Below are 24,628 nucleotides of genomic sequence, written 5' to 3'. Positions count from 1 at the left end.
AGTCATATGGTCAGTAAATGAAAAGAATCCACAGCTAGCCCATTTCGGTGATTTAATGATTTGCGTCGAATAGGTGTTTCTACTTTTTCTTTGTTTGTTCCAAAATTGCCCCATTGCATGACTGCCAATTTCTTACGAGCTCCGAGCCTAGACAAGTAGAACTTTTAGATTGCCCCGAAAATCGAATCAATTCACGGAGCGAAACTATATTATTTATTAACATACAAACGCGGAGCGCATTGTCGCGTTGTATTTATTTAGCCAAATTCGGACTTGCGCCAGTCACAGTCACTACTATCGCGAAAAAGGCTAGGGACGGGACGGAAGATACACTCCACTTGCAGAAAACTCAATTTCGCATTCGCATTATTAGGTGGGTACATAAAAGGGGAGGGTTTAACAAATCAAACTATTTCTCAAATCATAACTATTTTTATTGCATATCACATTTTAAATTGCTCAACATTATAATTATTTTTCGTGGTGGTAACACTAGCCAATGCCCACACAACAGCATAGAAATATGTCGTAATCACAAACGGAACATTCCAGAGAAAATTAAATGAATATTCTTTTTTCAATGTGACCTATACATTGAGATTTTAACAGCAATTTAGAGGCAATTATTATGCAATAAATAATCGGAGTATAGTCTTCGCCTCCCAGGGAATCCGTTATTTCTTTCCTCCAGGAGGCTGTAGTGGTTGGCCTCTTTCTTTTCCGCGAAGTTTTATGCCAATTGCTCTTTCGATTTTGCCGAGTACAATGTTATTGGGTATTCCACGACCGGCTTCATAATCGTTTACAATTTGAGGTTTTTCACAAATTTTCGTAGCCAAATCCTTCTGGCTCATGCCTTTAGCCTGCCGTCCTTGCATTATAAGTTTTCCCAGATCCAACGGAATCTTATCGTGGCGCAGTTCTTCAGTTTCTCTGTCCAATTTAGCTGTATTTTTTGTGGTAACGTGTTGTTTATTAGTACCTGCACCATATTTTTGTTGAGTATCCACGGGCAAACCTTGACGACGTGCGGCATTAACGGCTTGTTCAGTCTTCAATGCAGACGCTTTAGGTGGTTTTTTGCGTAGAATGGTAACCGTATCCCAATCAGACATTTTGCTGCTGTAATATCACTGGGTAGACTTGACGAAATTACGAAAAATTTTTCGCCGTGACAAACCTCACTCGTGTTCTCCGAGGTGAAGTAATTTTGTTTTTGCCATAGAGAAAAGTAATACATAGGAAATAGAGAACCCTCTCTGTCAAATTTTTGAACCTACTAATTGACAGCCTGGTGTTAAATTCCCTGTACTTAACCTACGTACGTAATGCTCACATACATACATAGTACACGCACACATACATACATAAAGTCCACGCACACATACACACAGTTCACGCACACATAGGCCCTCATAACCTTCAAAGAATTATTGTTTTTATGATGTACAATGTAGAATTTTTTCAAATCCATTATTTTGAAAATATTTATCTTTATGGTGTACGTATTGTATTATTTTCAAAACAATGGATTTGGAAAAATTCTACATTGCACATGGAAATGCAAATAAGTAAACAAAAACTTTTGAATTTAATAATTTTACTTTATTTATGAACACACATAATATTATACACCAAAAGCGTCTTTTCGCAAAGTTTTCAACAACACTAAAAAAGCATTTGCACATTGAGAAAACTCAGATCACTTGTGAACATAACAGAGTTTCTTCGCGATTCACGAAGGAACGAACAAAACTCCGATGAACCAGAACAGCATGCAGGTACGAAGGAATGAACTTGAATTTGACTCGACGACTCTTCAATACTTTAATAGGGCCACAGAAAACTTAAATGATGGCTAAGAAAACAAGAATGCGTTTAACATAACAAAAACAACACCGGCCATTTTGGAGGAAAAACAAAGTTGCCATATGTTAAATAGTAATTTCTACTACTCTATTATGTAAATTATAACAAAAATGTCAATGTTCAGTTTTAAATTAAAACAAATTAATTTCATTTAAAAAAAGTTTTCACATTGTAATTAACAATATTCTCAAATATATTTTAATTAAGAAAAAAATGAAAATATGAAGGAAACAGGAGCAGCGACATGTAGAGCGTTTTAGGGTAGTTAAAAAGTATTTGAATTTATTCACCGATGTCGCTGTTTGGAAGCAAGTTTCACTTCGATGACCGTTGTATGGAAGTTTCCACACCCTGGTTTTTGCTGACATTTTGCTGTCAAATGTGCACACTTTATTTGACCGATTTATCAAATTAATGTTACTTCGAGCTGACAGCTAAATGCAAGACAGACTGCATTTTGCCAAAAATGATTGGCCATGACCATTATACTCTAGCCCTAGATAGCGCCATCTACATTTCAATTCACAAACTCGGTGACGTTTTTTTTTTTTTTTTTTTCGTTTTACGTCAGTGCACGTCAGTGACTCAGTGTCGTTTTTTTCTGTCACATCACAGGTGTAAACAATTTATTGAACATCTATTTACATTTTAAACTAATAATGAATAAATTATTATTCTATAACACCAAATAGTTTTCTCAAAAAGTTCCTAAAATATTATATTACCATAAAACAAGATTTTAGATTGCGACCACTACAAACCACACACAATACTATGACTGACGCTGATCATTCAGATGCAGAAGAAGAGATTCTGGTGTATGTAGAATTTGAAGACAGCGTAGATATAAAACAGTGTAGATCTATTAATGTGTTAGGCATAAATGAAAAGTCTCCTATTGTTCAGATGGATGACACCTTTTTTAAAGGTAACAACTTTAGTTTCTACCACAGAATTATTATGTACTAGTCTTGTTTGTACAACTCCTATCATCATCATCATATTATTATTACCTTGAACCTTAGATTAATAAAGCCTTGAACATATTAAATTTCAGGGTTACAGTTTTTCTAGGTTACTTATCTGTACCAAAAATTCTAAGGCTAAAATATTATGAACTTTAATAATTACAGGTGAGTATGAAGTCCCCCTTGGAACATACATGTTTTTTGAAGATGATCAAGCCCCGGAGAGTAAAGATCCTCTTTTTGACAAAGTTCCTGAAAAAAATCTGAAATATGTGTGCAAAACAAGGAAATATGTTAAAATGGAGCATGCTTATGTTACAGAAAAGGGAGGTTAGTAATTATTAATAATAATGATAATATGTACTTGAAACGTAACTCATTTGGCATGAGCCTGTGAGTTATTGTTAAAACCGGAGACCTCTAAGGACTCCGAGTAAAAAAAAGAAAACATGATAATAACACTGCACTGGTGGAATTATACATACACTGAGCCAGTAGTTTTGAATTTCAAAGGGGTATTTAAAAAGCAACCTAACATTTATTTTTCCCTTGATAGGACCTAGTGCTAAAAACGAATTTGAACAATCAGCAATACCAGTACCAAAGGTGGAGTTTAAAAATCTTCATGAAGCAATTGATAGCTTTAAAACTATAAGGTGTCAAGAACCAAAAATTAATCCTGTAGATTCAGATCAAATCTCCAGTAAGCCGTCACTTCATTATTCTTCATGTAAGTTAATTTATATTTATTATCACTATAGTACCTACTAAGAATTCTACTACTGATACTAAAAGTATGTTGTATTACGTGATTGATGCAACGTGTTTCCGTGAAACTATAATCCAATCATCTGTCTGATTCCAATCCGATTCTTGAGGTGTTCGTTAAGAGACTAGTCCAGTGAATCATCTCTTATTCTTTCACTGTGTATTTTTTCGCTAGGTTTTGAATGCTATGTCTCTTTAGTGTAGAAAAGTGAAAACTGGCAGTCCCACTTTTCTTTTCTAGATTGATGCAAATGATGCAATAAATAGTAAATATTTTTCTACTAGATACCAAAGCACACTGAATACTCCAATCTTTATCTTTGTTTTTCTAGCGACCCACGCAATGCGGCGCACTAATAATAATACTATTACATTAAAAAAAACAATAACTGCGGCCCAGTTTGTGCCCTTTTTAAGATACTACTTTGAATTTGACCATAACTTGGAGCTAGAACAAACATTTAATGATGCTAAAACCTAAAAGCTAAAGATTTCACATTCCCTACCAATGACGTAGGAATGGCTGTTTACAATACCATGCCACAAACACAAACAAAGATCGAGACCCATTGACCCAACTTAGGGATTAATTGTACATTTTTTATGATACTTTTTCGCTTAATAATAAAGTTTCATTCTATCTACTTGATTCTTTTTACACTGCCCTGAGGCCCACTGAGAGAGGTGTTACTGTTCTACACCGTACACTACACATTGGTACTTACGTTCGCGAACTACCTACTTACGACTTCGCAGGATTCCCCCTATTCAATAGCGTAATAATATTTATATCCCATACAGAGGGCATCCCCTTTACTCAGCTTTTGTGTAGGTACATTGGTGTTGGATATCAATAGCCATTGCAGTGTCCACTGTACATTCGGGCTTCGTGCATTGTCTCAGTTTGCCTGTTTTTTTTTAGTTGATATTCCCTACTTTTAAACCAGTTTGCAAAACCTGCACAGTACTACAAATACCTACTGGGTACGTATTTATTTATTTAAACACATGACGAATTACAATTTTCAAAAAATATATACATTTGTAATTAATATTTTTAAAAAGAGTATTACCGTTAGGTAGGTAGGTACCTACATACCTTGAATCGGCAGTTCGGACATTCCTTATCTTCTTATTTAGAGATTACTTACATAGTTGTTCTACAAAAATACTTATTGTTACAGGAAAATGCCGCGGTCATCACGTGGAACTAAATTACAATCAACAGAAGATGTCTTTCAAGCACTTAATCGAAGATACATTAGATTAAATAAAAAGGAAACATGCAATAATAACAAAATCCTTTATTCTGTACTTGAAAGAATATTGAAATTAATGAAGGATTCTGATGAACTATTTAAAAGTATGAAACCAAGGCTTGAATATATGGGAAGCTATTTTGATGGTCTTCGTGTGGGTCATCCAACAGAATTTGACATCAATTTGGTATTGAGAATACCTGTTAATTACGACACAATCAAACTTAATTGTAACGACACGCAATATGACCACACATACATTATAATGCCATCAGAATTTCGGAGATTATACAAAAATCCTGTAACAGCTAATAAAGGCTTTTTAAAGACGGCAATGTGGTGCGATCCCTTACATCGCTTGTCAGTGGGCAAGTTTCGATCCTGGGTGCAAAGTGTTGTAGATGCCGCATTATACAAGCTACCCATTGAAAACGGAAAGAGAATCCTAACGATTGATAATATTTCTTATGGTTTAATATCAAAATTATCAGGTCCCGCAAACAACATAACCATATATCTCCAAAATAATATGATAGATATTGATTTGGTGCCATCTCTAGCATTTGAGCTGCCTAAAAAGCCAGTCATGTGTAAAGTGGATTTTAGTAAGAAAGAGTTTATTAAAATTAAACAATACTTTGTTGTGCCTAAACCAACTGATAATGACTTGAATTGGAGACTCAGTTTTCCTTTTCAAGAGAGGCTTGTGCTACAAAACCAAAATAACTTAAAATGTGTCGTCAAGCTTTTAAAACAGTTGCGAGACGTGCAAGGCTTCACTTCATTGGCTAGTTATTACATAAAAACTTTATTTTTATGGGAGGTCTCCGTAACAGATGCATCATTTTGGAAAAGTAATTCCTTAACTTTTTTGGTTATTCATATGTTAGTGAAATTTACGAGACGCATTAGCTCAGCATAGAATAAATAATTTTTGGTGCCCTGATCATAATCTTCTTTGTAAAATCAAACCTCAAACATGTGAAAACTGGTCTAACAGACTTTCACATATCATTAGTAATATTCAACAACAAACAAAAAATGGGAATCCAATTGTTATAATGAAGTACTTCAGAAAAAATAAAACTATATGAATAAGATGTTATTATTTATTATTCTGTTTATTGGTTTCAATGGTGCGAATTTGAAGCACATTAATTTCGCCAATGTCGAGTGTTTAAAAAAATGGACAGATTGATGTTATTAGGAGGTCCTAACTTTTAAATGAAAAATGTAAATAATATTTTCGTTTACTAAATTGTTTTCAAATACTTTCATATTACAGTGTAAAGAAAGGTATGAATATGTTAGCGATCTTAAGTGTATGTAAATAAATAAATAAGAAGTTACCCATGTGTGTGATTTTACCCATTTTTTTAATATATTTAATTAAATTATTAATTATCAATTATTATGACGTAACAGGCCTGCAAACTGCTATGTACGAAATCGGGATAATATTTACTTGCCCCTTTGGGCATGTTGAACAATATTATAGTTTATTATAGCCTGACCAGGAACATAAAAACCCTCGCCATGTTGCGGAAAACTAATGGTATAGATGACCCACGCTGAACTGTCCCGCCAAACTCAATGACAGGGGGGCGCTACCATCGTTCAACTTTATGGTTTCCAACATGGCAAAAATCGGAACCAGCGATTCGGTATTGACGGTGGCGCCCCGCTGTCAATGTCATCGATAGGACAGTTCAGTATTTTGGAACTATACTAATTTCTTTTAATGGCAACCGGCAACAGTAACTGAAAACTTCATTGTCATGTCACCTTGCATGTCAGTCTATTGCTGTCAAAGTGTAAACAAACTTTATTTTAATTGTGTGCAATTGATTTTGTGAACTAAATTGCTAAAAACTTTTTATAGTCGTGAAAGAAAAGTGGTTCACAATGTGTTAAAGTATTTGTCGAAGAGAAATACTAAGGGTTCGGACAATATTTTCATTGAATAATGTTTTCGACAAAGGTTGTCAAATTGACTGACATGTTTATCATATAGTACAGTCCACTATGAAAATTAGCTGTGGTTTGTTTCAACTACCTATTTTAAAGTTTTTTGTCACTTTCTAAGTGTTGAATTTTATGGAATTGGGAAAGAAGTACCGAGTTTGAAGCGTTCATGAGCAGACATTGCAGTTGAATATTCAAGTTCTGAATTTGATTATTGATGAATAATAAAATAAATCCTACTAACTCGATTGATGGTTTCATTTAATTTATTTAAACCAGGTTACCTTTAATAATATTTTTTCGTTAATTTATGAAAATATCAAATTAGCCCGTAATCCTGAATCCTGATACATAAAGTTAGCCTATTAATTTAACACAGGTTCGACTGTACTCAGTGTTGCACTATCAAATGCAATTGACGCGCCTCTATGCCAGGGTTTTTATGTTCCTGCCCCCCTAGACAAAACGCACTTTTTGATCGAATCGAAAATCGAATCCGTCAAAACTCCATACAAAAAAGGGGCTTTTCGACCACTTTTCGACTGGTTTGCGATCATAATTTGCACTTTGTCTAGACCCACTGGTCAGGCTATACACAATGACATGCATTTACACGTCACTTATTTCAATTAGATTCACAACTAGGGTTGCCAACCGTACTATAATATATAGTATTGTACTATATTTCGGGTCTGCGTACTATATACTGTTGAAAAAATATATAGTACGCAAAAATACTATATTTTCAATACCGACAAATCTAACAAACAAATCCTTCATTTAAAAAAAATAAGAACGCGCCTTTAAAGTAACTTTTAACTGTTAAGATGGCTAAGTCATATAACCTATTGCGCACGTCCTGCCACCTCTTGACTTCATCATCAGGACCCTGGACATCATCTAGCACTAAAGTGCTCGAAAAGACAAATCCAACGAACCCAAACTAGATGCAATTCCGCCGTTTCGTTTAGAAGTTCCTATCGCCACCTCCAGTCTCCATTCAGCTCAATAGTACCATAATATTGCATTTTCATCATACTTACATAAGTATACCAAATTTCAGCTTAATCGGTTGAGGAGAACTGGTTTTAAATTCAGGTGCAAGATTTATCCCATACTAACTAAGTAACAAGCGAAGTACTTGTAAAAATGGTACGCAATCTTTTTTGCGACTAGGTTTCTTAGAGTATTATACCATTTTGGAATCTTGGATAGTTGCGTCAACTTTATAAAAAACTTGCCGCAGTAGTGTTCATACTTTTTTTTTACAAAACGATGAGTCAAAGTGGAGTGAAAGTAAAAATCGTTGAAAATTTTAAGGAAATAACATATTTTGATTAACTTTTGTGTAAAAACTGCAAGGATTCTGGGGGTTTTAAGAGTTGGGGTGAACAGCAGCACTACTTACGTTGCCGATACAAACAAAAAAACAGAAATATTTGAAAAATGGTGGTCGTGGTAATGTAAAATATCATAAGGGGTGTCAATTTTCGAAGAATTTCGTTATTTATTGTGTAACTTAAAAAATAATTGAGATTGATTTTTTCCTTATTTTTCCTAAAGTAGTCATCACTATGTCCATCCTACGGCGCCGGCTTATCCTTGAATTTTGGAACACGTTTTTACCATAAAATACTATATTTTTTTTAAATGTACTATATTTTTTTACACCTTATTTTGGAAAATACTATATTTCGCTGATGAAATGTTGGCAACGCTATTCACAACGTGCGTTCAAATTGAAAGTGAACCTTTAAATAGTGAAAAGGTCCACATCATCATCACGATCCACATCAAGGTCCACAGTACATCCTTTTGAGATATAATGTTGTAGGTATCGGGTTGTTTAGAAGAAAGAAATCTCTTCCTAGCGATAAGACCGCCGTTACTACTTTTGTTTCTTGAAAAATATCTCCTCGGGACATTCGAAATAGTTTTTCTACTCTGTAATAGATGGCGCTTTATACATTGCTGCACACATCGAGATCAGAGATCAAGACATCCGAAATAGTTTTTCTACTCTGTAATAGATGGCGCTTTAATGCACTGCTGCTGACTGCTGCATACATCGAGATTCGAGAGATTGTTGAAGAGAATAGTAAAAAATATTATGAAAAGAACTCGTAAATATGCCTTGAATTCTTCGTATAAAATTTATTATCATTAGGTACGTTGGTACCTTTTTAATTTCGTGTTTTTGTCGTTGGCAGCACTAGCTCCCAAACGGCCCGCCATTTTATTTCAATATCGCCATTTCGTTTCATCCATGAGATGGAGAATTGAAGTGTCGTAAAGTGAGACAGAAAATATGGAATAAATCTTTTGAAACTAGAATTTAAAAAGTTTCAACTAACGCAAAAATTAGAAAACCAAGGTGGGTGTAGTAGTGATATTTTAAAGCGGTTTATTAACGTTAACTTGTGTGATCGTGACTCGGCGTCCCCATCATCTCTTGCTTGACTTGTGTGTCAGAATGCAATGGCGGCGTCCGTTTACTCGCGAAGCTCGTACAAATATAATCCGTCATCCTTTTCTTACCTATATCGACTATTCAGGAGACACCGCTTTCATAGCGAATGATCTTTTTACGAGCGGAGTAGACTGATAAGAAGTATTTCCCGTTACCTTCACACTTCGTGTTTTGTAGTTTCTCTTTCTCTAGAACCGCGCTTTTACAGAATTTATTAGAAATGTGTTGTGTTTCCAGAGTTCATTTAACTTATGGTGTTACAGATAAACAAATAAATAAAGTTCGTGTAATGAAGTAAATAAGATAGAAAAGTGAAAATGTTTACAACAAATACAGTGCAAACCGGCGCAGTGCCGACATTGCAGTATCAGGAGCATCCCACTCAAAAGACCCAAGGGAAAAACATCGAAAATGTTCAACAAAAAAATCCTCAACAAACTCAGCAACAACAGGTAACCCAATTAATCAAATTGGTTTAAGTTTACTATGAATAAATAGTTTATTTCAAATGGTTCCTAGGGATTTCTTTAATGAACTGAGTTTTATGTTTTTTCAGGAGTTCCCAACATTTTGTTACACTACAAATGTAAATATGATTGGAAAAATTGGCACGGGGACTACTGGAGGCACTGGAGGGGTGACTGGTGGTGTAAACATAGCTCAACTAACAACCAGTGATGACAAAACATGCTATATAGCACAACCATTCTCTTATAACTATGCTCTTGTAAACCAGATGCAAATTGCCCCAAATGGCATCCAGAACACAATATCTAATATTAGTTTTAAATGTGACGTTTGTGGACTCATGTTTGGACACCTGACGCTTCTCAATGCTCACAAAAGAATACATGCTCAAGATACAGGTATTATTTTTAGTGTGTCTACTTTCACTTTAATTTTTATTGAAACAACATTGCATTTCTTTAGAAACTACCTTCAGTGAGAGTCAAAACTACCTGGCCCGGGGGACTATGTACTGCAAAAAAAAATGCCAATTTAATTACGGCTATTGTTACAGTATTATATTGACAAAATATTTTTTCCAATTGGTCTAGTAGTTTTGGAGCTTCAATCTTCAGACATACAATCAATCAAATCTTTCCTCTTTATATTATTTAATTGTACCTAGATGAAACTGGTTTTGTCATTTGTAAACATAATTATTAATTTTGTTTCAGATAATAATATAACTGTTGTTGCAACGGGTGTCAGTGCTAGCAACGATGTTACTATGCCGCCTCAGATCCAAATACTCTCGTCTGACCCAAATGAACAGCAAACTCATCATGTTCAAATACAAGAGAGTTAGTGTAATGTTTAATATTATTTTAATAGTAATCATACGTCTCGTAAAAAGTAACAAATGCCAAATTACTATCCTGTATCAAGTGCGTTTTATTTTTATTTTTTTAATTGTTCCTGTCTTTATTTTTTAAATGGATTTGTATTTGAAAAATAAAGACAGGAATGCTTTATATAGGTAACTATTCTGTGTGGATAGTAATTATTCTATTGTAGTAAAAACCCTGTTGTCACACTTCATGAGCTGGCTTAGGTATCTGCTATAGCTCAACACAAAGCAACTGTAAATGTAATGAAGAGTAATCCCGGCAAATCTATTAAAGATGTTATATTGTTTTTTAACAATCGAAATTAATTTTATTTCAGCTAAACCACTTATTGACAAAGTTCAGAAATGCATTACATGTGGTGGACCAATTTCCAATAATCCCAAAAGAAAAGGACCTAAGTTAATCAGATGTGAAAATTGCATAGCACAAGATTCTGTTGACCAGAGAAATAATCAAAGTATGTAATTTATTTGTATTTATGAAAATAATTGGTAATTAATAGACTAGCGAGCTAGTCTATGAGTTATGTCATAGTACACCTGCATGCAACACTCATTTCCTGAAGTATAATATTTTTTAACTTTCATCAAAATTCTTGTGAAAGAGTAACAAACATCAAGCGATCCATTCCACAATACAACTAATGGACTTAAGTGGAAACTTTTTACTCACTTCACATAATCTTAGTGTGAATAAAATTAATCCTAGTATTATTATAGAATTTTCACAGATTCAGTTTGATTGCAGTGTGTGCGTTATACACTGAATGATTAATTCAAGTGATTAAACTTCATCCCCATAGTGTGTGTGTACTTTTCAATGAACTTATGTAGAGATAATAGACGTGCAGTTTGTAATAGTTTCTTCAACTTTATTTAAACTTTTAATGTCTTCTTTTTATCTAGTGAATGCTGCGCAAATCTTCGTCGCATCTGAGGACAACGTTAAGTATGAGGTGGGCGGTGTTAGTGGGGTGCACCAGCCAACTGACCCGTTAGCACCAACGCCTACCAATCAACAACAGACACAACAGCAACAGAAACCATGTAAGACTGACTGTTCTGAATTATGTCAATTTTAATATCTTTATTTATTTGGCTAGAGTTAAGTATTACATACTTCTGTAACATGTAAATTGTAAACAAAGCTGTAGTTTCCAAATACAATAAATAAAATTAGAAACATGACAAGCAATTACTAGATGCTGATCTTGGATGTAATGGCTCACTTTCATTTTATTTATTTATTTTTGGGAAACATACAATTACAATTTTCAACTTAGGAAAATTAAGAAAACACATAATTCAATTAAGTTTCCACAGTTAAATATATTTTGTGAGATAAGTATTGTTATCTTTTCATACAAAAAAATCCCACTGCTCTAAGATGAATCGCCTTGAACAGTGGAAGGTAAGATTGTGAGTGAGAGGTGTGTAGCTAGATTCAGTGAATGAGAAAGCAGCTTTCAATTTTCAAGACCATTGTATGATTGGTGTATGTTTATTTAAATTCTTATTCTGTCAAAACTTGTTTCAGTACCCGGACACCATCCTGTAAAGAAAAGAAATTTAGCAGCTGTTACGAAATGTCAAAATTGTAATGGTTCAGGCATTATATTCGTGGGTGGAAGTAAAAGTAAACTTAATCAATCAAACTCAGAAAAACCATTTCACTGTAATATTTGCGGTGGTTCATTCTCTAGGTATTCATCATTATGGTCTCATAAGAAGTTACATTCAGGGGAAAAGAATTTCAAGTGTGGAATCTGTGGAATCGCATTTGCGAAAGCAGTTTACCTAAAAAATCACTCAAGAATACACACAGGCGAAAAACCATATAGGTAAGAAACAATTTATTAGTGATAAACTCATTCCGCTTTATAAATGTACCGAATGTACGGACGACAGCATATCAAGCTTGTAATAAGACCAATTTTGTAAAGAAAATGTATTAACTGATGTGCTTTCGACTGTACAACTGAGTAATGGCGCTGATAAAAGTATTAATAATTGGTAAATTATGTATTATTTACAGATGTAGTACCTGTGGTATGCAATTCTCACAATCACCACATTTGAAGAATCATGAAAGAACACATTCTGGAGAAAAACCTTATGTGTGTGAAGTAAGTATGCTTGCAAATAATGTACTCAATCAAACATACACAAATGTGAAATTTAGTTTGTCACAGATCATTGTAATAAATGGTAGTCTATATTATGTTATTCTGATGTTTAATCCATCAAACCCCAAGCGGTCGCATAAGACCGCGTAACGATTGATAAATAAATAATTTAATCTAATATTGTGTCTCGCGGCGCTTGAAGGAATATAAAAAAATAAACATAAATACTGTAATGTTTCATTAAAATCTGTTCAGTAGTTTTTGCGTGAAAGAGTATCCTCACAACTTGCAAATCTATTGTTTGAATATTGTCAATTTATTAACAAGATTTTTGTATTGCACAGGTTTGTGACAAAGGATTCGCTCGTCACGCTACCTTGTGGAATCATCGGCGTATACACACCGGCGAGAAACCATACAAGTAAGTGTGCAACAAGAATAACTAACCTTGAATGAATGCATTGCACTAATATGGCCACTTCACAATAACTGGAAAATGATTACATTTCCATACAAACAAAAATAAACTTTATTTTCAGATTGTGTTTCTTACTATAATAATTACGTATTATAAAATATTATGTTACATGTAAAACATAAAAAACTTCTCATATTAACTACTAGTCTAGTCAGACTGTACGGTATTGAGATAATTCACTGTGATAAGGATACGGTCTAACTCCCTGCAATCGGTTAAATCAGAGCTATCAACACTCATAATCATTTAACTGTGACCGATGTTATCATTATTTAAATGCGCAGTTTGTTTATATGATTATTATGTAAACAAGTTAATTAAAGATAATTACTTTTAGTATAGACATCTAGTACCTGTGTAAATGTGTAGTAGTTGCAAATTTGCAATACATGCTATTTTGCAATAAAAAGTGTAATCTGCATTTTTAGGATTCCATACCCACCATTTTATGTCAAGTCTATATTTTACTTATAATAAGCCAATACAAACTAATTGGATTGCAGGTTGTTTATCCGATTAAAATGTTAATTAATAATGCTCTTATCTACAGGGTGTTAGGTAAATGGGTATATGAGCCGACACTAGCCCATGTTAACATGGGCATATAAATGGTATGGTGAAGTCAGAAATTTGATATCATCATTTTAATTTTTTAAATTTTCATACAAAATAAATTTTATAAAATCCGATTAGTATGAAAATTAAAATTATTAAATGAAGATATCAATTTTCTGACTTCACCATACCATTTATATGCCCATGTTAACATGGGCTAGTGTCGGCTCATATACCCATTTACCTAACACCCTGTATAATGTTGATAATATAAAAATTGTATTTGTTATCAGATGCGAAACGTGCGGATCAGCGTTTAGTCAAGCAGCGCATCTTAAGAACCATGCGAAGGTACATTCTGGTGAGAAGCCCTTCAAATGTGACATATGCACTGCGGCCTTTGCGGATCGGTTCGCTCTCAAGCGGCACAGAGGGATTCACGACAAATATGGTACGAAAATACTTATAAACCATGTTAAATTATTGAAATCAAAATCTTCTGGGCCAATTTTCATTTATTATTTCATTTTCACTATAGGACAAACGACCCCACTACCATCTAGAATACAGCAAACCCAGCAAGATCAACAACAATCAACTCAGCAACAAAACTCCGATCAGAAGAATGTCCAGCCGGCTGTGGAAGTAGAGCATCATGCTGAGCAGACTCTATGAACCTAGGATTTATTTAAAATTATTTCATCCCACCCAAAAGTTTACAGAAAATGGAAAGCTAGCTTTATAATTTCATTCAACTATCAATGTAAATACACTATCACACTTTTAAGGCATCAAATTGACGAAACTTCCAATCCATTAATACATTCATTTCATTATACAATTAAACTAATGTGGGTATTATTATAAAATCATGGTGCATCTGCAATCATGCATTAACAGCGAACACTGCCATTTTGACGAGTAATTTAGATTTTAGTCATTGTTATAAAAAAGAGAGATTTGATTACTATTATTGTCAACTGTTTATGCATAATTTTTACGCTGAGTCATTAGGGTTCATGATGTAATTAAAAGTTGCAAGGTCGCCTATTTTATTTCACCTATGAATGTGGGCGGAGGTTTCTGTTGTTGTTTTAGTTAAAAAATGTAAGCAGTGTAAATATAATAATAGGGCATTGGATTAGAAGTTAATTGACGAAATTAACATGTAATATTTCACACAACTGTATATACTTAGTTCAAAATAATTCTAGAAGCCTATGTGATCTAGTATTTTAGCATATCCAATGATGACTTTTATCATACTATAGTGATTTTTTATTTATAATGTATGAGGTGTACTTACGAAAAATGTTTGCATAAAATACTTGAAAAATGTACTTTTGTTTTAATGTTAAATAAGTACATTCAACCGTTAGTAAGTACAGCTCATCCAAAAACTTTTGCATCAAGGTGATGCATTAAGTATTTTGTAAGTTAGACTTGAATTTATAGTAAAGAATCGGTAATATAGTAAATTTTGTCTAGACTGATTTACTTTGTTTTATTAAAAACTAGCTTTTGCCCGCGGCTTCACCCGCGTGAAATTTATTTTGTCACAGATCGTCATAAATTATAGCCTATATGTTATTCTGGGTTATAAACAATAATACTGTAGTTTCATCAAAATCCGTTTAGTAGTTTTTGCGTGAAAGAGTAACAGACATCCAAACTTCCGCATTTATAATATTAGTAGGATTAGTAGACTAATAGGTGGTAGGTACACATTTTGATTTGAAATTACATACACTTGGAGATTATAATGCTGCGGTAATCAGTGGCGGCGTCGCATGGGTTAGCACCCGGGGCGACCTCCCCCCCCCCACCTCATAAGTCTATAATAAACACCCAGAAATGGTCTGGTGCCCCCCAAGACTTTTGGTTCGAAGACGAAATATGTTAGTACTAAGTCATGAGGTATATGAATACCAATCGCACGTGACGTGACCCCCTCTGCGCGACTGTTATTATTTTGTCACCCCCTGATGCTTGGGCACCCAGGGCGGACCAGTCCCCACCAGTGGAGACATTGGGAATTTCATTAAGTAGGTAGGTACATATTAATTCCAATTATATTTTTTATTCGCTAGTATCGCCACTCCTCCGGCCCTGCAGTCAGTGGGGACCTAGGAAATAAAAAAAATACCCATCATAGAATTAACCCCGAATGGGGCTGGGCGGGGGAAGACCGGGGTGGATGGTATCGCCCTCGACACTTTTTTTATTAATCTAAGCCTACTAACTATTTAAAATCGGAAATAGGGTAATAGAAAAGAAATGCAACTTTTTATATAAAGTATTTTAATTTCACAGTTTAACTTAAAAATAATACCTACTCACACGATGTGGTTGTAGAGTAATTAAGATGGAATTCACGCATGTGTGGAATTTATAAATGCTGATATTTTATTCGTAGACCCATTTTTCGTCAGCTGGAGTCCATCCAACGAGTTCCTTTTCGGTAAACCAGAGAGCGATTTCTTTGTTAGCAGAGTCAACACTGTCGGAGCCGTGAATAATGTTGCGTCCAACTTCAATGCAGAGATCTCCACGAATAGTGCCGGGTTGAGAATCAGCTGGGTTAGTAGCTCCAAGCATTTGACGGCCAGTCTTCACCACGTTGAGACCTTCCCATACCATGGGAACCACTGGTCCAGAGCTCATGTATTTGACAAGACCAGGGAAGAAGGGACGCGACGCTAAGTCGCTGTAATGGTTTTTAAGAAGTTCCTCTGAAGGCCACATGAATTTGAGGGCTACTAACTTAAAACCTTTCTTTTCGAAGCGTTCTATGATGGTGCCAACGAGTCCTCGCTGCACACCGTCGGGCTTGATCATGAGGAAGGTTCTTTCACGTGGTTCCGCCATTATGTAGTCCGCAATGTAATAAACGGTACGTGTGAGATAGGTTATGAAGTAAACCAAAGTGGCGATCATACGAAAAAGACGTGGTTTGTCGATCACAGGCGCTACGTCACGGAAATGTTGCCATTACTATTTTTCAAAAATGTACTACACAAATGTTGCTAGAGCAAAGTAATAAAATTTATTTAAAAGTATTTTTTTCGGCCAGTTCGGCCACCTCCTAACCTAAAACACAATTTTTAAATTATTCTCAATTATCACGATTTTTTTTTGTTACAAAACAGTTTAATGTGTGATCATTTATTAAACCACAAGCTTGCATAAATGCATAGCAAATCGTGGGCCCAACAAATTTAAATCCCCTAGATTTTAATGCTGTAGAAAGAAGTGCTATTGATTCGGCAGTTTTAGTTGGTATTTCTTTAATATCACTCCAGTTATTGATAATAGGTTTATTACTAACAAAATCCCAAATAAATTCTGAAAAATTCTCATCTTTTTTTTCCATTTCCAAATACGCTTTAGCATTCTGTATTATGGCTTCAATTTTTCCTTTATGTCTTATAATTCTTGCATCGATCAGAATCCGTTTGACATCTTCATCAGTAAAATTGGCTACTTTAGAGGGGGTAAATCCCTGGAAAATCTCTCTGTAACTATTTCGTTTTTTCAAAATAGTAAGCCAAGATAATCCAGCCTGCTGTCCTTCTAAACATAACATTTCAAATAATTTCTCTGTATCGAATTCTGGTTTACCCCATTCTTCGTCATGATATTGAATGTAGACTGGATCATTAGTAACCCAACCGCATCTAACTTGTTGCATGGTTGATACTGTAATCAGATCAAAAAACAGAGCACGTAATAGTACTGTAAGTAATAATATTTATCATATCAAATTAGGATATTATTTTAAATTTTCATGTCAGCAAAGTTATAATAGGTACCTACTTCTTATCTACAAGCTGACTCTCACAAAACAAACAACAGAACACAACACAAACACGACAGCTTGACACAAATTTCATCTTAGATCTAATTAATAAAAATAAATTATCACCAAAACAAAAGTAAAAGGTGGTAAAAAGTATAAAACAGTACCTATTGTACATATAAAATATAAAAATGTGCTTCACCTCTGGAAAGTGGAAGAAAGTTAGTGTTGTGCTGTAAATATGCCAAAATGGAATAGTACCGGTATTAATAAATAAACCAGAGAACTAGTTCATAGTGAGACAATAAAATTGTATACCTTAGTCTGTTTGGATTTGGAAAGAATCAAACAAAAAAAATGTCAATCAATCTGTCAGATGCGTTTATATGTGTTTGTTTGTCGTTTGTCCGTGTTTGTAATTTCTTTCTTTCTTTTGTTGATTGATTCTTCGTCGTGAATATTCTTCCACCCATCCAGTGATTTTCCAGTGTAATAATTTTATTTACCGTAGTAAATATTGTTAATAAAGAAGTGGATTGTATCAAGTCAGATTTCAATGAATAATCAAGACGAAGTTGAAGTGAGTTTGTCGATTTTCTTGGTCGTTAGAGCTTTAACTTAATGGTAATTATTTAGATTTTTATTTACCTACTATCTTCTAACCTATTATGGTGTATAATTTTATCTTTTTCAGGCTGAGGTATCTCCATATATACCATCCGCTAGAAGAAGCATCCATCAGCACAACTATTGCATTTTCCCGAATTACAGTGATAACATGGGGCGTTATGGCCTAAAGGCAAACAATGATGATAGAACTGCATTATTATCCATTCGTGGCCATGAAACTGATGAAGTTGATAATGTCATGAGGTAGATAAGGATAATGAAATTACATTCTAATTCTTAGATTTAACTAATATAATAAAAATAACATATTAACAACATTTTAGCAAATTTACTCGTGAAACCAGTCCAGTTCCACTAAGACGAAAAAGGAATAAGAAGATTAGGAGAAACTCTCTAAGCATATCAAACCAAGAGTGTACAGATGATGATGAATCAGATAGGTATGTTCTGAAACTTTTAAATAATTAGACTTAATTTTTAATCATTGAAGAGTTATGATAATAATTTGATTATAGCAAATATTTTCCTTGTATCCCTATACATTTCACAACTATTTATTGAAGAATATATTTTTACAATTTTTTAATAGTAATAGAATAAGGACTTATCATATCTTATGGTGCAAGGTTACTAATATTTTTTAGAAATTTAGCTAATTAAGCCAACTAATTTAAATAATTATTTAGCAGCTGCCATTTTCACATTACCATCTCATGAAAGCATGTTATTTCTGATTTAACACAAGATCTACTTAAATCCTTCCTGCACATTCATTCTCTGAGCTTTACAGTGCTTATTACTCTTAAAAACAAAAGTAACTTATAGATAGTGCACATTTTCAACACATTTAGTGACTAAAATGAGCTGGTAATGTCTTTTATTGCAGCAATTTGCTTGCGAAATCTTTACCTGCAAATCTTCCATCATATTATTGCAGCGATGATGCACACCAATCACTGCCAAGTGACTTTTTTAAAGCAAACAACTCTACATCATTCTCTGAGACAAGAGCAAATCAAATGATAAGAAATGATGAATATAATTATCGCAACAATTTTGATTTACAAAATGAAGACTATGTCAATGAAAGCCAAATTAAGCAGAAGACTAACTCTTATAGTTTTATTATGCTACTACTTCTTGGTATTATTGGTGCAATAGCTGCATTTTATTACAACGATTTCAACAAAGTAATTACAGAAAAGAGCAGTATTAATAGTTATGATCAAGTTAAATTTCGTAAAGATATGGATTACTTAGGAGAGAAGTACAAAATTAATGACAATTCCATTTTAGAAGTACAAAGTGGTAAGTGCCTATTTTACTCCACATTTTATTTTTTTATATAAAAACTATGTAGTGAATCGAAATGTTTTTGTTGCAGGTATTTCAACAATACTAGAGAGAAATGATACTGGTTCATTCATCTTTGTTTATAATGGCAAATCAGTTAACTTTGATTTTATGCAGTTCAGTAATTTAGTTGAAGAGATTGCCACAACTGCTGCTCGATTTTTACGTAAGATCTTCTAAGTTTTTGTATTAATTTTCTGTCATTTCTTCTTAACATTTTATAATGTCTCTATGATTTATTATTAGCTTCACAATATGTGTAATTTACTCAACAGAAATTTGTTTCTTGCAGGAAATGACAGCACTTCAGTTCAGCCTACAGTTGTTCACAGTTCAGAACTTCATAATATGCAAAGTCACAGTGAACTTATGAATGAATTCCGCCATGATGTGGCTAAAACTGGGGTGATGCTTGTAAAAGATGTTGATAAAATTCCATCAAGTCTTGCCATGGCTTTCCACTACTTTTGCGATGAATACAATCCACTTGTGGCAAAGAGTGCAATCTTTTTCACATTAGATATGGAAAAATGTTCTAACTTGTCTGGTTAGTTAATAGCATGTTCTAATAATAATCACGATTTTAAACTGAATAGTTTTATGGCTTTAATACATGGAATATTGTTTTATTTCAGAGCAAAAATCAACTCACAGCGGTATCGAAAAGTGCCTAGCAAACAAATGGAACACACTACCAAAAGATAATGTTAAGCCTTTACTTGCTCGTGTTGTAAGTGTTGTTATTAATGTAACTGGTGTCTGATCATAATTTAATGTAATATTTTATCCATCACAGTTAACTAATAAAGTGTATTTATAAATTTTATAGAGGCTTCATTATTACTCCTATGTTATATCCTTTATGCAACAAACATTTAGTAGGCAGTGGAATTTAAGACAAAAATATTTTTTTTCGAATAAGTTTATTTCTAATATAGTGCGCTTTGGTCAGATGTATTCAACTCTGGAGCATCATTGAGATCATCGAGGCTGTCTGGTTCTAATTCATTGTTGTTCCTGGCCGGTGAATAAGATGTCCTTAATTCTTCATCTTCATCTTCGTCATGAGATTCTTCAGACTCATCTGATTCATCATTTCCTATAAATAAAAACATAATTTGTAATAAAATATATAATAAATAATGATAGTAAGTTTAAGTACTGTTTTATTAGTCAAAGATATGTTTAGTCAAATATTTATATAGCAAGGCCAAAAAATATGGAGTACCTTCTTCCTCATCACTATCAGCTTCTTCTTCCATAGGTTCTGGATCAGCTTTTCCGAGTGGAGTTCTTTTCATGTATTGTTGGCCAATGGAACTCAACTACAATAAAAAACAATATCTATATGAATTTATCAAGATATAACAAATTAGTTTACGGACTTTTTACAAATGGTCAACAGAAATAACCTGATTCTGCGATATAATTCCATGTTTAGTGAGTACCTGAGTACCCAAACATTAACACAAATAAGTATAGCCGTGTATACCTAATTAAAATAAAATCTACCTACCCAATGTTGGTTCGCTTGCTCTAGAGCTGTTAATTCAGCTTCCTCATCAACAGGGCTGTCAGCACTAAACCACTTAGAATCAACTAAACGAGGAGTTAACACTGGGAAAGGAATATTCATAGTTTATATTGTTGTATTTATTTATCAATAATCACAAGCAAGTGAAAAAGCAAAAACGGAAAACGAAATCCTTCGTTCGCCTTTCAGTGACAGCCAGTGTTGCCAGTCGGGTCTTGTCAGAAATTACCAGGAATATATAAAAAATTTACCTTTTTGAATAAAAAGTAACCTTCATGGGGGGGGGGGGGGGGGGTGCGGAGCGATTGTGTAAGGTTGTTCATGAATGGAAAATGAATAAAATTGATCATCAATCGTTTAACTAAATTCGAAATTTTGACCATTCCTTAAAGACCGAAAAGTGACCGGTCGTATAAAAGCGTTTCATGAATTTGCGTTTTATTGTCCTCCATCATCTTTGCTCGCAATAGCAAATTCCCTCCCACGCCCAAATCGATCACTATGTTCGATCGTCCCATTCCATGGACAAAGAAGGTTAAGTATCTCGGCGTCACTCTTGACAAAGGGTTAACCTTCCGCGAACATGTGAAAACCGTACGCGACCGAGCGTCCTTCGCTCTAGGTCGCCTCCATTGTCTCCTAAACAGTCGTAGTAAATTGTCGCTTAGAAATAAATAAGTTGAGAATTTACACGACTTGCATTCGTCCCATTTTCACGTATGCAGGCCCAGTGTTTGCACACATCGCCCCCTCCCACATCCATAGGTTACAAGTCCTCCAGAATAGGTTCATGCGCAAGGCCACGGGAGCCCCGTGGTACCTGCGTAATGAAAATCTTCATATTGACTTGGGGTTACCGACTATTAATTCGTACCTCAAGCAATTATCTGAGAATTATTTTGACTCTGCCACGTCCCACCCGAACCCCCTCATTTCCGGGGCGGCGAACTACTCGCCGGACCTCCCCACTCCCCCGCGCAGACGTCGTCCCAGGAACGCCCTCAGCGATCCCGACGACGACATCACCCTAGCCATCGAGGCCGCCCAACAGCTCGCGAAAACTAGCACCACTCCACTCCAACCGATCTACCGTCCTCGCCGGCGAGGACTCGCGCCGCGGTCCCCTTCGACCCGTCCCTTTTTCTCGCGGTATCGGCACGTGCCGGGCCGCTTCTCTCCCCAAACCTACGTTAGGCTACCGTCCCTCAGCAACGCCCTAGGCCGAGGTCCGAGCCCCACTCGGGGGCGCCCTTAGGCTCGTTGCGGCATTTTGAGGTTGAGAGCCATCTGCGCTCACCTATTGTCCGGTGAAGCTGAAAAAGCCGCTCACGGCTATCAGCATAGTCCGTCCGAAAAAAAAAAAAAAGCGTTTTATTGTCGAAAAACATTCGCTAAAACTCATTTTCTTTAACAAATTATAAATCAAATTCATGTTTAAATGCAGTTTATGACATAATTTTTAAATTGTCACTATTAATATTTTTTACTGAATAACCTGTAAAAGTTAATTCTACAATTTCTGAAAAATCACCTAAAAGTAACCTTTTCATCAGTGTAACCTAAAAGTAACCAATGCAGTTCAAAAGTAACCTTCTGGCAACACTGGTGACAGCTGCCGCCGAATTGTCAGTGTCAAGTTGGTGTCAAGTCAACTAAAAAAAAAAGAATGCTTTCCGATTTATGCACAAACGGCCGAATACTGAAACACTACTCAAATCTGTCACTCAGCTGACGGGCTCCTAAATTTAAGTATAGTTCCAAAATACTGGACTGTCCTATCGATGACATTGACAGTGGGGCGCCACCGTCAATACCGGATCGCTGGTTCCGATTTTTGTCATGTTGGAAACCATATAGTTGAACGATGGTAGCGCCCCCCTGTCATTGAGTTTGGTGGGACAGTTCAGCGTGGGTCATCTATATCCTTCAATTTTAAACCTGAATGTCTCCAACTTCCTCATTGGCCCTAGAGCAATTCCAAGTATACCATCAATAAAAGCCTAATTAGAGTCATCAAACCTCTCAGTCATTCAATTAGAGCCATTAGAACTTCATAACTATGAGTTGTTTTCTATGTGTAAGCTGAGGACACGTGTCTCCAGCTGACACATCTGTATCTTCGTAAATATTTATGCTACGATAATGTATTATACCTCAAAAATTACAGTCGAATCCAAATAGTAGGCTTTCCACTTTTCAAGACTTTAGCTCAAATACTGTTAAAACCACGATCAAAAAACTATGTGCGAGCTGGAGTACCGTGTCTCCAGCTTACACATCTGTATCTTCGTAAATATTTAAGCTACATCAATGTTTTATATCTCATAAATTAAAGTCGAATAAAAAAACCCGACTTCAATTCTTTCAAAGCTTTATTTCGAACCGTTTTCGAACTACGAACCGATACGTATGTGTAAGCTGGTGACACGTAACACACGGTGGATTATTAAAACCGTATAAGTTAGAGTTGCGTTTTAAAGATCAAATAACTCGTTATAATTAAAGTACACACGAGACATAATTTCAAATCTCTAGGCCTCTTAGTTTCAGAATTAAAAGCCAAAAACTATTTTCCCGCCAAATAATTCAAATAATATGGGTCGACTGCGACGTTGCCGTTCCGTGCGTCCACTAGAGCAGTCGAATTTGAACCTAAAAACTAGTACTGTTTGAATCATTTTTATTTGTAGTTTAAATCATTTAATTTCGATTATAAGAATTTTAGACTAGGAGCCGGCTGATTTCTGTATTGAGTACCTAATAACCTATAAAATATTTTGATAATAAGTTTTTATTTTGATTACAATGTTTTATTTAATCGAGGCAAAAACATTGCATCTATACTAATATTATAAATGTGAAAGTAACTTTGTCTTGCTTTCACGCCTAAACCACTGAACCGATTTTGATGAAATTTGGCATAGAGATGGTTGAGTCCCGGGAAAGGACGTAGGATAGATTTTATCCCAGTTTTTGAAATATGATAAAGATTTTCATCATTATCATATCATCTGAAAATTATAAATAACTTGAAAAAATCGAGTATTCGGGTAGCCCTAGTGATACTCTACCTCTGGGCTTCGGCTTGACAGTACTTTTTGGGAAACCTTGTACAGGTGAACAATGGTGGCGCCCCCTATCAATGTGTTTGGTGGGACAGTTCAGTTTAGTGGGTCTTTTATAGCTGAGACGGTTCATTGTTCAATACAATCAATTCTTTCCTCTCTATTATTTTAGGTGCCTTATGTACGTATAGATTACGCACATTCTTTTTATATGAACGTAAGGGTGGGATTTAGGGGGTCACAAAACCGGTTTTACCGAAACCGAAAAAAAAACTGTATTCAGATATGGCAAAACCAGGTTATTCTTGGAAATATAATAGCTAGAATGAAATACTAAAATAACAATCAAAAACGTTTTTATTCAGCTTGATTATTATCACAGATCAATTAACATTTTTAATAATTAAGGTAGATACACTTTACTAGAAATCCGAT

At 34.7% G+C, this 24,628-nt stretch overlaps 7 protein-coding genes across 16 annotated transcripts; 3 read left to right on the top strand and 4 right to left on the bottom strand.

Annotated features, from left to right (window-relative positions):
• Positions 1–412: 412 nt before the first annotated feature.
• Positions 413–1,234, bottom strand: LOC135086298 (endothelial differentiation-related factor 1 homolog). Its single transcript, XM_063981086.1, has one exon. The coding sequence runs from the start codon at positions 1,113–1,115 to the stop codon at positions 675–677; it is 441 nt and encodes a 146-aa protein (XP_063837156.1). The 5' UTR covers positions 1,116–1,234; the 3' UTR covers positions 413–674.
• A 1,226-nt stretch (positions 1,235–2,460) lies between these two features.
• LOC135080904 (cyclic GMP-AMP synthase-like receptor) lies at positions 2,461–6,213 on the top strand. 4 transcript variants are annotated; one of them, XM_063975645.1, is made up of 4 exons: positions 2,461–2,687; positions 3,003–3,167; positions 3,394–3,567; positions 4,790–6,213. In XM_063975645.1, coding segments are annotated over exons 3-4 (999 nt in total). In that variant the 5' UTR covers positions 2,461–2,687; positions 3,003–3,167; positions 3,394–3,565; the 3' UTR covers positions 5,787–6,213. The 4 variants fall into 4 exon arrangements, with proteins under 4 accessions (XP_063831715.1, XP_063831707.1, XP_063831717.1 ...); XM_063975637.1 differs by having other exon boundaries at positions 2,461–2,797; XM_063975647.1 differs by lacking the exon at positions 3,394–3,567 and having other exon boundaries at positions 2,461–2,797.
• Positions 6,214–9,075: 2,862 nt separating this feature from the next.
• On the top strand, positions 9,076–15,305 carry LOC135080888 (transcription factor Clamp-like). 2 transcript variants are annotated; one of them, XM_063975620.1, is made up of 11 exons: positions 9,076–9,203; positions 9,563–9,751; positions 9,856–10,165; positions 10,481–10,606; positions 10,971–11,111; positions 11,560–11,700; positions 12,191–12,494; positions 12,689–12,779; positions 13,124–13,200; positions 14,106–14,263; positions 14,351–15,305. In XM_063975620.1, the coding sequence occupies exons 2-11, from the start codon at positions 9,617–9,619 to the stop codon at positions 14,485–14,487; spliced, it is 1,620 nt and encodes a 539-aa protein (XP_063831690.1). In that variant the 5' UTR covers positions 9,076–9,203; positions 9,563–9,616; the 3' UTR covers positions 14,488–15,305. The 2 variants fall into 2 exon arrangements, with proteins under 2 accessions (XP_063831690.1, XP_063831697.1); XM_063975627.1 differs by lacking the exon at positions 9,076–9,203 and having other exon boundaries at positions 9,249–9,751.
• Positions 15,306–16,096: 791 nt separating this feature from the next.
• On the bottom strand, positions 16,097–16,785 carry LOC135080869 (nucleoside diphosphate kinase). The gene has a single exon (XM_063975600.1). The coding sequence runs from the start codon at positions 16,747–16,749 to the stop codon at positions 16,219–16,221; it is 531 nt and encodes a 176-aa protein (XP_063831670.1). The 5' UTR covers positions 16,750–16,785; the 3' UTR covers positions 16,097–16,218.
• Positions 16,786–16,818: 33 nt separating this feature from the next.
• LOC135080840 (DNA-3-methyladenine glycosylase 1-like) lies at positions 16,819–18,300 on the bottom strand. 4 transcript variants are annotated; one of them, XM_063975590.1, is made up of 2 exons: positions 18,260–18,300; positions 16,819–17,511 (listed from the first exon to the last, which is right to left on the bottom strand). In XM_063975590.1, exon 2 carries the CDS (start codon positions 17,501–17,503, stop codon positions 16,928–16,930), a length of 576 nt encoding a protein of 191 aa, XP_063831660.1. In that variant the 5' UTR covers positions 17,504–17,511; positions 18,260–18,300; the 3' UTR covers positions 16,819–16,927. The 4 variants fall into 4 exon arrangements, with proteins under 4 accessions (XP_063831660.1, XP_063831647.1, XP_063831654.1 ...); XM_063975577.1 differs by lacking the exon at positions 18,260–18,300 and adding an exon at positions 17,779–17,978; XM_063975584.1 differs by lacking the exon at positions 18,260–18,300 and adding an exon at positions 17,814–17,978.
• Positions 18,017–20,420, top strand: LOC135080817 (uncharacterized). 3 transcript variants are annotated; one of them, XM_063975543.1, is made up of 7 exons: positions 18,017–18,191; positions 18,306–18,484; positions 18,565–18,681; positions 19,128–19,549; positions 19,626–19,760; positions 19,887–20,141; positions 20,230–20,420. In XM_063975543.1, the coding sequence occupies exons 1-7, from the start codon at positions 18,168–18,170 to the stop codon at positions 20,355–20,357; spliced, it is 1,260 nt and encodes a 419-aa protein (XP_063831613.1). In that variant the 5' UTR covers positions 18,017–18,167; the 3' UTR covers positions 20,358–20,420. The 3 variants fall into 3 exon arrangements, with proteins under 3 accessions (XP_063831613.1, XP_063831619.1, XP_063831627.1); XM_063975549.1 differs by having other exon boundaries at positions 18,017–18,235; XM_063975557.1 differs by having other exon boundaries at positions 18,019–18,191; positions 19,179–19,549.
• Positions 20,421–20,483: 63 nt separating this feature from the next.
• On the bottom strand, positions 20,484–21,323 carry LOC135080877 (anaphase-promoting complex subunit 15B-like). The gene is made up of 3 exons (XM_063975609.1): positions 21,111–21,323; positions 20,823–20,919; positions 20,484–20,693 (listed from the first exon to the last, which is right to left on the bottom strand). Exons 1-3 carry the CDS (start codon positions 21,228–21,230, stop codon positions 20,524–20,526), a joined length of 387 nt encoding a protein of 128 aa, XP_063831679.1. The 5' UTR covers positions 21,231–21,323; the 3' UTR covers positions 20,484–20,523.
• Between the last annotated feature and the right edge of the window lie 3,305 nt (positions 21,324–24,628).

This window comes from Ostrinia nubilalis, chromosome 2, assembly GCF_963855985.1.
Source record: "Ostrinia nubilalis chromosome 2, ilOstNubi1.1, whole genome shotgun sequence".
Classification (NCBI taxonomy): Eukaryota; Metazoa; Arthropoda; class Insecta; order Lepidoptera; family Crambidae; genus Ostrinia; species Ostrinia nubilalis.
This window is presented reverse-complemented; position numbering and strand designations above follow the sequence as displayed.